We start from the raw sequence: 13755 nt of genomic DNA on the forward strand, positions 1-13755 counted from the left end.
ATTGAAGCAGTGCTGAATGAAATGTTGGAGACAGCCATGTGTAACTTTTGGGAGGGGATCCAAATTTGTATCCAGCAAGAAGGACGTCATCTCCAAGACATTATCTTTTGAACCTAATTGTTGTTGTTGTGGTGTTCAGTCCAGAGACTGGTTTGATGCAGCTCTCCACATTACTCTATCCTGTGCAAGCTCCTTCATCTCCCAGTATCTACTGCAACCTACATTCTTTGAATCTGCTTACTGTTTTCATCTCTTGGTGTCCCTCTACGATTTTTACCCTCCACACTTCCCTCCAATACTAAATTGGTGATCCCTCGATGCCTCAGAACATGTCCTACCAACCAGTCCCTTCTTCTAGTCAAGTTGTGCCACAAATTTCTCTTCTCTCCAATTCTATTCAGTACCTCCTCATCAGTTATGTGGTCTACCCATCTAATCTTCAGCATTCTTCTGTAGCACCACATTTTGAAAGCTTCTATTCTCTTCTTGTCTAAACTATTTGTCATCCATGTTTCACTTGTTTACATGGCTACACTCCATACAAATACTTTCAGACTTCCTGGCACTTAAATCTATACTCGATGTTAACAAATTTCTCTTCTACAGAAACGCTTTGCTTGCCATTGCCAGTCTACGTTTCATATCCTCTCTACTTCAGCCATCATCAATTATTTTGCTCCCCAAATAGCAAAACTCATTTACTACTTTAATTGTCTCATTTCCTAATATAATTCCATCAGCATCACCCGATTTAATTAGACTCCATTCATTAGACTACATTATCCTCATTTTTCTTTTGTTGATGTTCATCTTATATCCTCCTTTCAAGACACTTTCCATTCCGTTCAACTGCTTTTCAGGTCCTTTGCTGTCTCTGGCAGAATTACAATGTCACTGGCGAACTTCAAAGTGTTAATTTCTTCTCCATGGATTTTAATTCCTACTCCAAATTTTTCTTTTGTTTCCTTTACTGCTTTCTCAATATACAGATTGAATAACATTGGTGTAATAGGCTGCAACCCTGTCTCACTCCCTTCCCAACCACTGCTTCCCTTTCATGCCCCTCTACTCTTAGAACTGCCATCTGGTTTCTGTACAAATTGCAAATAGCCTGTTGGTCCCTGTGTTTTACCCCTGCCACCTACAGAATTTGAAAGAGGGTATTCCAGTCAACATTGTCAAAAGCTTTCTCTAAGTCTACAAATGCTAGAAACGTAGGTTTGCCTTTCCTTAATCTATCTTCTAAGAGAAGTCGTAGGGTCAGTATTGTCTCACATATTCTAACATTTCCATGGAGTCCAAATTTATCTTCCCCATTGTCGGCTTCTATCAGTTTTTCCATTTGTCTGTAAAGAATTCATGTTAGTATTTTGCAGCCGTGACTTACTAAACTGATAGTTCAGTAATTTTCACATCTGTCAATACCTGCTTTTTTGGGATTGGAATTATTATATTCTTCTTGAAGTCTGAGGGTATTTCACCTGTCTCATACATCTTGCTCACCAGATGGTAGAGTTTTGTCAGGACTGGCTCTTCCAAGGCTATCAGTAGTCCTAATGGAATGTTGTCTACTCCTGGGGCCTTGTTTCAACTTAGGTCTTTCAGTGCTCTGTCAAACTCTTCATGCAGTATCTTTTATGTCCCATTGCATCCTCATCTACATCATTTCCCATTTCCATAATATTGTCCTCAAGTACATCGCCCTTGTATATACCCTCTATATACTCCTTCCACCTTTCAGCTTTTGCTTCTTTACTTAGAACTGGGTTTCCATCTGAGCTGTTGATGTTCATGCAAGTGGTTCTCTTTTCTCCAAAGGTCTCTTTAATTTTCCTGTAGGCAGTATCTATCTTACCCCTAGTGAGATATGCCACTACATCCTTACATTTGTCCTCTAGCCATCCCTGCTTTTTCTAACCTACCTGCCCAATTAAGGGATCTGACATTCCACACTCCGATCCGAAGAATACTAGTTTTCTTTCTCCTCCGCATAACGACGTCGTGCTGAGTAGTCCCCGCCCAAAGATCCAAATGGGGGACTATTTTACCTCCAGAATATTTTACCCAAGCAGACGCCATCATCATTCAACCATACAGTAAAGCTGCATGCCCTCGGTAAACATTATGGCTATAGTGTCCCCTTGCTTTCAGCCATTTGCAGTACCAGCACAGCAAGGCCGTTTTGGTTAGTGTTACAAAGGCAGATCAGTCAATCATCCAGACTGTTGCCCCTGCAACTACTGAAAAGGCTGCTGCCCCTCTTCAGGAACCATACGTTTGTCTGGCCTCTCAACAGATACCCCTCCATTGTGGTTGCACCTATGGTACAGCTATCTGTATCGCTGAGACATGCAAGCCTCCCCACCAACGGCAATGTCCATGGTTCATGGGGAGGGGGGGGGGGCAACCTATTTAAAGTATGTATATTTCAAAACTGCATTAAAAATCTATCACTTAAATGTTTGTTTATATTGTTTTATCAAACCGTGTCCCAGTCATTCAATAGTGAAAAACTTGAGTTTCCTCTGCTCCACCCTGTATATAGTTTTTCATGCCCCTTCTCAATTTTGTTGCAAATAAAATGAACTGCTTATTTTATAGGAATGAATTGCCATACGATATTGCACTGATGAAACTGAGCACTCCTTTCACACTGAATAGCTATGTATCTGCTATTTCACTTCCAACTAGCTCTGCTTTCAAAGCACAAGGTTAGTAACATCTTTCTATTTAACTTGTCTTCTGTATGAACCAAAACTAAATGTACTATTACAAAGCGCAAAAGTATAGTAAAGAAATCAGATCAGTTTCATTTAAAAGTAGTATGTATAGTTAGATATAAACAGTCTAACTTTTTATGTACAGTACTTTTCCACTGAAAAGATCCTTTTTTTACTCTTAAACTTTTATGTGTCATTTTCTTTAAGAATTAAGCATAACACAAAGATAAAGCTATTACTTATGTTGTTATATTATGATCAACAGCTGAATAGGAAGGGAAGATTAGAGCCTCTAAGGCTGAACTGGATAGTGCTTGGGAGGAACTGATGAGGTTAAGGGGGGACAAGGGTGAAGACTGGTTGGAAGTGACAGCAAGGAAAAGGGGCCACAGAAAGAGAACAGTATATTGGCAGAAACAATTCACTTGCCTTGCTACCTCAGTTAGCTAAGGAAGAGGCTCAGGTAAATGTAAGTTTAGTCAGCACCGAATGCACTTTCACCAGTAAACCAACTGTTTCAAAAAAAAGTAGAAAGTAGGAGGAAAATTCTGTTGTTAGGCAGTAGCCATGGAAGTGGTGTGTGCCAGATCTTGCAAGAAAAATTAGGTGACAGGTACCAGGTCACAAGTTTTTTCAAGCCCAGTGAATGTCTTAGCCAAGTGATAGAGCATGTAGGATCATTGTGCAAGGATTTTACAAAGCAGGATTGTGTTGTGGTAGTGGGTAGAGTGGGAAACAGTATTTACAGGGATCAGGGCTACAATATTGAGTGTGGTCTGATAAAAATAGCATCTGCAATGAACTGTACAAATGTTGGCTTGGTTCGTGCTTTCATGTTGCATGATTGACCCCTATTGAATAGTTCTGTCAGGAGGGTGAGTATGAAGCTAGATCAGCTACTTTGGGTGGTTACTTTTTCAGGCGTAGGTTTTGTTCCTGTTGATGGTATTGGTAGGTGAGACTTCACAAGACATGACCTGCATCTCAGTAGGTGGGGGGTGGGGGGGTGGGGGTACTGAAACTCATGGGAGTACCTCTTTTTTAGGCTAAGATCAGTGTCCAGTGATTCATCATTGAATGAAATTAAGCTTAATGAGAAGCTCAGACAGGAACATATTAGAGATGTTAAAACATCACAAGATTGTCATAAAAGTACATTGAAAAATAGTGTTAGTATGTCACAAGATTCTCATAAAAGCACAGTGAAAAATAATGTTAGTATATTGCATCAGAATATCAGGGTATTAAAAAACAGAGTAGACGAGCTTCTTGTTTGTTTATAAGATTTAGAAACTGAGTGTGGAATAGGTGTACTGTGCCTGTGTGGACATCGTATAGTCACAGATATGGAAAAGGTAAATGTAGGCAGATATAAGCTTTCAGCACATGTAAGTAGAGACACTATGGAGAGAGGAGGAGTTGCCATATACATTAAAATCTGTCATAGTGTGAGAAATTTAGAAAGTAAAAAATGTTGTGTGGGGCAACCTATAGAAGCATGTATAGGTGAGCTTAAACTAAGTAATGGTACTTTTATAATTATAGCCATGAGTAGGTCCCCATTGGGAAATTTTAGCTGTTTTTGTAAAACTTGAATTCCTTGTTATGCTACAGTATCTGTCAGACAGAGAGAAGCAAATTATTGTTTTGGGGATTTCAGTGTAGATTTTCTGAAAGAGTCTGATAAAAAGCTTGACCTTTGAAGTGTTACTTGGTTCTTTCAATTTGATGTCAGTTATTGATTTTCCTACTCGTATAGTACAGGAAAGCAGCACACTGATAGATAATGTTTTTATAGACCAAGATAAATTAAATCAAATATAAACTTTTTCTGCAAAGAATGGTTTGTCTGATCATGATGCACAGCTACTGTAGTTACAGTGTATGACATAGTTCCATACAGTAATGCAAAATAGTCCTGCAAAAGAGTGCAGTCAATTAACAATTTAACAATTGAAAATTTTAGGGAAAACCTGGAACAGTTAGACTGGGATGAGGTGTACAAGGACCTGATGCTAATTTAAAATTTAATCTATATCATGATACCTTCGTGAGTATATTTGAAAACAGTTTCCCTAAGAAAACAGTGAAATACATTTGTAAGAAACCATCTAAAATGCCATGGCTTACTAAAGGGATAAAAATATCTTGTAAACAGAAAAGGGAAATGATCTTATAACTAGAAGGAGTAATGATCCAGAAACAGTGAAACATTATAAAAACCACGGGACTGTATTAAGAAAAGTTATTAAAAAGTCCAAATATATGTGTATTAGTCTGAGATAAGCACATCTGATAATAAAATTTAAACAAAGTGGAATATTGTTAAAAGGGAACCAGCACAACCGAGGAAGACTGTATTTCTATCAAACTCAATGAAAAGTTTGTTAACAAAAAGTCAGAAGTAGAAAACGTTTTTAATAATATTTTTTAAGTGTTGTAAAGAAAATAGGATCCAGCTGGTCAATAGAAAATGCAAGGCATTATATGGAAGAGGCAATACCTATTCAATTTGATAAAATTGAAATTCAACCCACCTATCCTACTGAAATTAGGAAAATAATAAACTCATTCAAAACTAAAGAAACACATGGAATTGATGGCAATTACAGCAGAGTTCTAAAAGCTTGTTCGCAGCAGATAAGTAAGATTCTCATCCACATACGTAGGAGCTCACTGAAACAGGGCATTTTACCAGATAGACTGAAATACACTATTGTTAAACCATTGCACAAAAAAGGGGATAGGTCTGATACTAACAACTACAGCCAGTCTCACTTCTTACAGCTTTATCCAAAATTTTTGAAAAAGTAATGTATTCAAGAATAGCATCACATGTTTGCTAAAACTGAAGTACTACAAAACGTTAATTTGGTTTTCAGAAAGGTTTTTCAACAGAAAATGCTATATATGCTTTCACTGATCAAATATTAAATGCTTTGAATAACTGAAAATCACCATTGTGATATTTTGTTATCTCTCAAAGACTTTTGACTGTGTGAATCATAAAATTCTTCTAGATAACCTCAATTATTATGGTATGAGTGTGATAGTGAACAAATGGTTTAATTCATATTTAACTGGGAGAATGCAGAAGGTTGAAATTAACAATACAGATAGTCTGCAAAAATCAGCGGAGTCCTCTAACTGGATGGTGTCCCACATGGTTCAGTCATAGGTCTCTTATTGTTCTTAATACACACATCAAAAAAAGTTTTGCATCACCCTGGTTCCCAGAACTTCTGAAGATAAACGTTGACTGTGTATGTTGTATCACAGACTCAGTCCCTTTGACTGTTCAGAGATGTCACTAAACCCACGCAAAGATGAAAACAACCATGCATGAGCAGTACCTATTTGACGGAGGGGTCCCGACAGCCGATAAGTTCCAGTCATTCCACCAGGAAGGAGGTACACTGCTCGTGTTGTCTGTAGTTCAACCATGCCTAGATGGTCAATACCGCGGATCAATCTTGTCTGCATTGTTACTTTGTGCCAGGAAGGGCTCTCGACAAGGGAAGTGCCCAGGCAACTCGGAGTGAGCCAAAGCGATGTTGTTCGGACATGGAGGAGATACAGAGAGGAACTGTCGATGACATGCCTCGCTCAGTTCGCCCAAGGGCTCATACTGCAGTGGATGACCACTGCCAATGGATTATGGCTCGGAGGAACCCTGACAGCAACGCCACCATGTTGAATAATACTTTTTGTGCAGCAACAGGATGTCTTGTTATGACTCAAACTGTGCGCAATAGGCTGCATGATGCCCAACTTCACTGCCGACGTACATGGCGAAGTCCATCTTTGCAACCACGACACCATGTAGTGTGGTACAGATGGGCACAACAACATGCCAAATAGACTGCTCATTACTGGCATCACGTTCCCATCACCGATAAGTGTCGCATACGCCTTCAACCAGACAAACGTCAGAGACATGTTTGGAGGCAACCCGGTCAGGCTGAATGCCTTAGACACACTGTCCAGCAAGTGTAACAAAGTGGAGATTCCCTGCTGTTTTGGGGTGGCATTATGTGGGGCTGATGTATGCCATGGTCATGGAAGGCACCATAATGTCTGTACGATACGTGAATGCCATCCTCCGACTGATAGTGCAACCATATCAGCAGCATGTTGGTGAGGCACTGGTCTTCATGGATGACAATTTGCACCCCCATCGTGCACATCTTGTGAATGACTTCCTTCAGGATAACGACACTGCTCGACTGGAATGGCCAGCATGTTCTCTAGACATGAACCCTATCAAACATGCCTGGGATAGGCTGTTAATGGACGACACCAACCACTGTGAGGGATCTATGCCAAATCGTCATTGAGGAGTGGGACAATCTGGAGCAACAGAGCCTTGATTAACTTGTGGATAGTATGCCACGATGAATACGGGCATGTATCAATGCAAGAAAACATGCTACTGAGTATTAGAGGTACTGGTGTTTACAGCAATCTGGACCACTACCTCTGAAGATCTCACTGTATGATGGTACAACATGCAATGTGTGGTTTTCATGAGCAATAAAAAGGACAGAAATGATGTTTATGTTGATCTCTATTTCAGTTTTCTGTTCAGGTTCCAGAACTCTCAGAACCGAGGTGATCCAAAACTTGTTTTGATGTGTGTATACAGTAATGACTTGCCACTCTGTATTGATGAAGATGCAAAGTTAGTTCTTTTTGCTGATGATACAAGTATAGTAATCACACTCAACAGACAAGAATCAGCCAGGGAAATCGTAAATAATGTCTTTCTGCAAATGGACACATACTATATTTTGAGACAACACAGTATATACAATTATGTACAGAATTAAAAGGCTGTTGCTAAGGCAGAAAATTCAAAATTTCTTTCTGTGTTCATTGATGAGAAATTGAATTGGAAGAAACACACTGATGATAAGTTTGGTGATAAACATATCAGTAATTAGCCTACTATGCCTAGTTTCATTCACTGATTTCATATGGCATCAAATTTTGGGGTAATTCATCATTAAGAGAAAAGATATCCATAGCACAAGAACACGTAATCTGAATAATAGCTGGAGCCCACCCACGATCACCTTGCAGACATTTATTTAAGGAACTCTGCATATTCACTGATAGCCAGCCAAAATTTGAAAAGAAATTAACATAATTTCAGCATGACAGCTCCTTCTACTCAATAGATGAATTTTTAGATATGAAGTTGTAACTGTAAAAATAAATAAATAAAATAATTATATTGTGTAAATTAAACTTATGTTAAACCAACATATTCTGCATCATTACGAAATGGCATATTCATGATCTATGAATGAGTAGTAATGTAATGTAACAAAGTCTTCTAAAATGTGTAAGAACTGAATTTTAAGTTACATGATGGTGTGGCAGTGAAAACTGCTTTAACAGTATTGCAGCATGGTACTCTTTTTCTTATTTCAAAGACACTCAAAACCCATGTTCCAGAGAATAATTCTGTTAATTACCAAGACTCCAGTTTTATTGCTGGAACTCTTTACATAATTCAGAATTTTAAGCTAACCAAAAAAAACTGTTAAGGATCATGACACTGACATTTTTTCAGATACACAAAGTGTATTATTACCTTTATTAGCTTGTCTTGCAATACCTGCTACAACTGCTCATCTGATACCCTTTATTATTTGTGGCCATCTTGATCCTGGAATAGTATAGTCAGTAATTTTCTTTCCACACAACACACAATTTACGTTGAAAGCTGTTATTGCTATCTGTATTTTCCTTCCTTTATGAATCTGTTGCCTTTAGGCAACCTGTGAATACTATTGCAGTGCTACGCAGGAATACACTTGTGTTGAAATTATTAATACTACAAAGTGTGATAGGCAGGACCTTCAGTATTGGATGTGCCAATAATGTATGTCACACACCCAGTTAGATACATGAATGAAGAGAAGGCTCAGCGCCTCTGTGCTATATAGTGAGTAGCAACTATCCTTTTTATAATCTTGTTGCAGTCAGTCCTGGATTTTCCCTTGTTTAGCTGAAGCGAATGGCATAGATACATTTATGGATATGGGATTAGCTTTTGGTAAGGTTTTTGTTGACCATTATATAATGTTTAATTCATTGCCGTGTTCTATATCACCGGCCCTATCAATAAATGGCGATATCACTGTGATCATGAGATAGTATGACTAGAACATGGACAATTGAATAGATAAAGACAATGAGTATCCATACAGAAAATGCCAACTCCCCCCCCCCCCCCTGCCCCCCCCCCCCCCACACACACACAGAGAATGCTGAGAAATTGAAATAAATTGTAAAAATCTTGATAACTTTAACAGCTAAATACATATGTAAGGTATTTAGCAAGTAAATTATGTTAATTTTTCATTTGCAACACAAATACTATCCACTGCTGCTGACAAGGGCAAATACTACACATATAGCCATCTATTTTGTCACTGTTGACACACAACAAGTTGTAGATCTAAATGGGAAATGCGCACAAGTTATCACACTATACAAAAGTATCAAATGAGAGTGCAGCATATCATCTACACTTTTGAACACATTTGGATGACATGATTCGCAACTCAATTTCCAATGAAGGCATACGTATACACACATACATTGTTTTAAACTGTCTTTTATAGGCAGACAGTCTTACAGCTAACAGAAAAAAAGGAACTCTATAATGTGGAAAAGCTTGTAACAAACATTATTTGAAAATATTAGAAGAAAAGGACCTTGTTGTTGTTGTTGTGGTCTTCAGTCCTGAGACTGGTTTGATGCAGCTACATCCTTCTGAATCTGCTTAGTGTATTCATCTCTTGGTCTCCCTCTACGATTTTTACCCTCCACGCTTCACTCCAGTACTAAATTGGTGATCCCTTGATGCCTCAGAACATGTCCTACCAACCGATCGCTTTTTCTAGTCAAGTTGTGCCACAAACTCCTCTTCTGCCCAATTCTATTCAGTACCTCCTCATTAGTTATGTGATCTATCCATCTAATCTTCAGCATTCTTCTGTAGCACCACATTTCGAAAGTTTCTATTCTCTTCTTGTCCAAACTATTTACCGTCCGTGTTTCACTTCCATACATGGCTACACTCCATACAAATACTTTCAGAAACGACTTCCTGACACTTGAATCAATACTCGATGTTAACACATTTCTCTTCTTCAGAAAAGTTTTCTTTGCCATTGCCAGTCTACATTTTATATCCTCTCTACTTCGACCATCATCAGTTATTTTGTTCCCCAAATAGCCAAACTCCTTTACTCCTTTAAGTGTCTCATTTCCTAATCTAATTCCCTCAGCATCACCCGACTTAATTCGACTACATTCCATTATCCTGATTTTGCTTTTGTTGATGTTCATCTTATATCCTCCTTTCAAGACACTATCAATTCCATTCAACTGCTCTTCCAAGTCCATTGCTGTCTCTGACAGAATTACAATGTCATCAGCGAACCTCAAAGTTTTTATTTCTTCTCCATGGATTTTAATACCTACTCCGAACTTTTCTTTTGTTTCCCTTACTGCTTGCTCAGTATACAGATTGAATAGCATCGGGGAGAGGCTAAAACCCTGTCTCACTCCCTTCCCAACCACTGCTTCCCTTTCATGTCCCTCGACTCTTATAACTGCCATCTGCTTTGTGTACAATTTGTAAATAGCCTTTTGCTCCCTGTATTTTACCCCTGCCACCTCCAGAGTTTGAAAGAGGGTATTCCAGTTAACATTGTCAAAAGCTTTCTCTAAGTCTACAAATGCTAGAAATGTAGGTTTGCCTTTCCTTAATCTTTCTTCTAAGATAAGTTGTTGGGTCAGTATTGCCTCACGTGTTCCAACATTTCTACGGAATCCAAACTGATCTTCCCCGAGGTCGGCTTCTACCAGTTTTTCCATTCGTCTGTAAATAATTCGCGTTAGTATTTTGCAGCCGTGACTTATTAAACTGATAGTTCGGTAATTTTTACATCTGTCAACACCTGGAAGGTGTTGTGAATACTCAAATAATATAATAAGTTAATAATTTGGATTATTTAGCTTGTGACATTATCTATGACTATGATAAAGATTTAGATAAAATGCTATTGATTTCAGGAAAATATGTGGAACAATAAACAGATATTTAAAACAACAAAATCCAGCAACAAATAAGGGTGAAATTTTACAAAACAATTGCAATTTTCATCAGTAAGATGTGAAAGAATGTAGCATTGGACAAATTCAGAGATAGCAGACATCACCAAAGAGTTTGCATTTACAGCCATAGAAAGAAAATTGAAGATAAAAGAAAAAATTAAAATGAATTTATAACAACAATCAAAATTAAAGACCGCTACTCAAAATCAGCAGTTACATAGCAAGAGGATGAAGGATTATAGGCAGATTAAGAAAATGGTAGATACTGCAAGAGGTATACACTTATCATCTTAGATGAAAAGGACATGGATCATCAGCAATATAAACTGCGTCATTGAGATTAAGAGAAAGCGGGCAGGGGGCTCAAGCAACAATTGCATGTAGTGAAGCTGAAGGAAAGAACTATCCAGAAAATGTTGTTTGCACATCTAAAGGAATCAAGGCACCTATTATTTAAAAATTTACAACAGTGAAATGTGTCCGCTGTATGCAACGATTATATTAGAATTTTTTATGCAAAAAATCAGAATTATTCATTGAAAATAAATTTCATCATTTGTTATACAACAAGAAAGATTAATTTGTACTTTGTACTCACAGTTAAAATTTTTTGTCCAGTTTTTGCAGTATGTGACAAGGAAAATGCACAACACACTAGAAGTTAAGAACATTCTGTACATGAAAATTGGTTCAGTGAAAACTACATGACACCACTCAGTGGAAGGTTTCATGATCTGATCATTTCAGCAGCAAGTAGTTTATCATTAGAATTGCTGAGTAAATGTAGTTGTTTATTCACAGTAAAAATCAATTTTAATAATAAAGCTATGATAATGCTACCTCTCACTAGCTGTAGTTTAATAGCAGTATACTTTACATTTTGTGGGTCTACAGTATCATAATCAGATGACTGATAGAAGTACTTATTGTGATAATACTTGTCTGGTGTGTTATATTATTTAAAAAGTTGATAAAAGAAGAAGCACGAACACTGAAAAATACGAAGATGAACTTGTGTGTGCAGCATCAACGATCAACTCTGAACATGCAAGAAAATCGGACATCTTCCACTGGTATTGTGCCAACAAAGGAATAATGTGTCTAAATGTGAAACAGTTTACCATTATAAGTGTGCAAACATAAGTCCAAAATGAAAGACTTGGTATTTTTTGAATTGCTGTAAAGATGAAATGCACGTAAATGTAAACAGCAAAGACACTAAAGACGATATTATAGTGATTCTATTAGGTGAAATTCATGGGTTAAAGCTAAAAATTGATGAACTTTAACAACAAAAACAACAGTGCGAATCTCCATTGTACAGTGATGTGGTAATAGAAAATTTGACTAGTAAAAATACAGGCAACAGGATCAACAAACATTGTCGAAAACAACAGAAAACTGTGAGAAGTGGTGTTGAGCGTGCGAAATGTGGAAAAATATATACCATTTTTGATGTGCAAAAGTAGATCTCTTACTAAAGGGACAGGAGATAATCTTAAAAAACTGGAACTGTGATGAATGTAGGTCGAAAACTATTAGGCCTAAAGTATGTAACATACCCAATTATAATGGACCTGAAGATAATGAAATTCACACAATCACATCTGAAGCCCAACACAAGAAACAGAACAACATGGATAGTGGCACAGAAAGTGCAGATGTATTTAAATCACCTAATAAAAACCACAGCAAAATATGTTGCACCAACCCAGATGTGATGGTGCCTGTTTTGAAATTGAGTAAAACAAACAATGTATCAAATGCAACAGGTAAAGAACAAGATGGAACACAGAGTCAAGAAATACCAAGAGAAAAAAACAACACACTTCATAATCTACTCTAATGGTTTTGGAAGAGGGATGGCTACAAAAACAAAGACCCTGATGACTCGAAAAAACATTAAAATTAAAGGCACAGTGAAACCTGGAGCAAGATCTAACCAGATCCTCACCAACACTGAAGGTTGCAGTAATCTGTCAAAGAGTGACTTTTCAGTTCTTACTGGTGGTTACAATGATACCATAATGAAACAGCTGCAGCAACAACAGTTCTGAACTTAACATTGGGCAAGTTAACAAATACAGATGTTATATTATTTAAAATACATCACTGCTACAATTTAATTGAATCATCATGTGTAAACAGAAAAATAACCAAAGCAAACAAGTATTTTGAAACAATCTGCAAACAGTTTAAAATTTTAATGCTTTTAGATACTAAGGAATGACGTGATTGCAACCATCAACCCTCTGACGATTGCAACTGCTCGAAACTTGTCATACAAGACATGGTCAAAGCCTAGGCGGATTAGGAAAGACACTGCCGGCCCAAAAAATACTTAGTATGGTAAATAATAAATTATCTTGTATCAGCAATTTAGAATGTATATCTCAAAACTCAGAACCAGATCACAGAAATGTATAAGGCTGACCAAGCCTGAAATGTGTTAGACTTGGTCAAAACAAAGAGCTTCAGAACATAATACAAAAGACACACTTAAATTAAATAATCAAACTAAGCCCAATGTAAGCAATGTACCACCCTGCAGCAAAAATGAACTACTTTTGTTGCATATAAATGTACAAATCCTAAGAAACAAAGTCACTGAACTATAGTACTGGGTTGAGGAAATTAAGTGTGACATTCTCTGTGTGAATGAGCATTGGATTAAAAGTGCAAAAATAAGTTTATTTGTACTATTTGGATACTCACTGGTAACAAGCTACTGTAGTCCAAACAATGCCCACGTGGAGTGTCCATTTATATCAACAAAAATTTGAACCTAAAATATTCTGTCATAGACCTCACAAACCTGTCTGTTGAAGGACTTCTTGAAGAATCTGCCTTGGTTATACACTCTAAGAAACTCATTATTACAACAGTTTACCGATCACCA

General features: G+C 37.4%; 1 protein-coding gene across 1 annotated transcript in view; it reads left to right on the forward strand.

The window, feature by feature from the left end:
• Positions 1-13755, forward strand: part of LOC124545308 (trypsin-1-like) — a 171107-nt gene that overhangs the window by 124290 nt on the left and 33062 nt on the right. Inside the window, exon 6 of the mRNA XM_047124213.1 lies at positions 2602-2711. Within this exon, the coding sequence (XP_046980169.1) occupies positions 2602-2711 (110 nt within the window). The remainder of the gene's footprint in view (positions 1-2601; positions 2712-13755) is intronic.

Source organism: Schistocerca americana, chromosome 1, assembly GCF_021461395.2.
Source record: "Schistocerca americana isolate TAMUIC-IGC-003095 chromosome 1, iqSchAmer2.1, whole genome shotgun sequence".
In the NCBI taxonomy this organism is placed as follows: domain Eukaryota; kingdom Metazoa; phylum Arthropoda; class Insecta; order Orthoptera; family Acrididae; genus Schistocerca; species Schistocerca americana.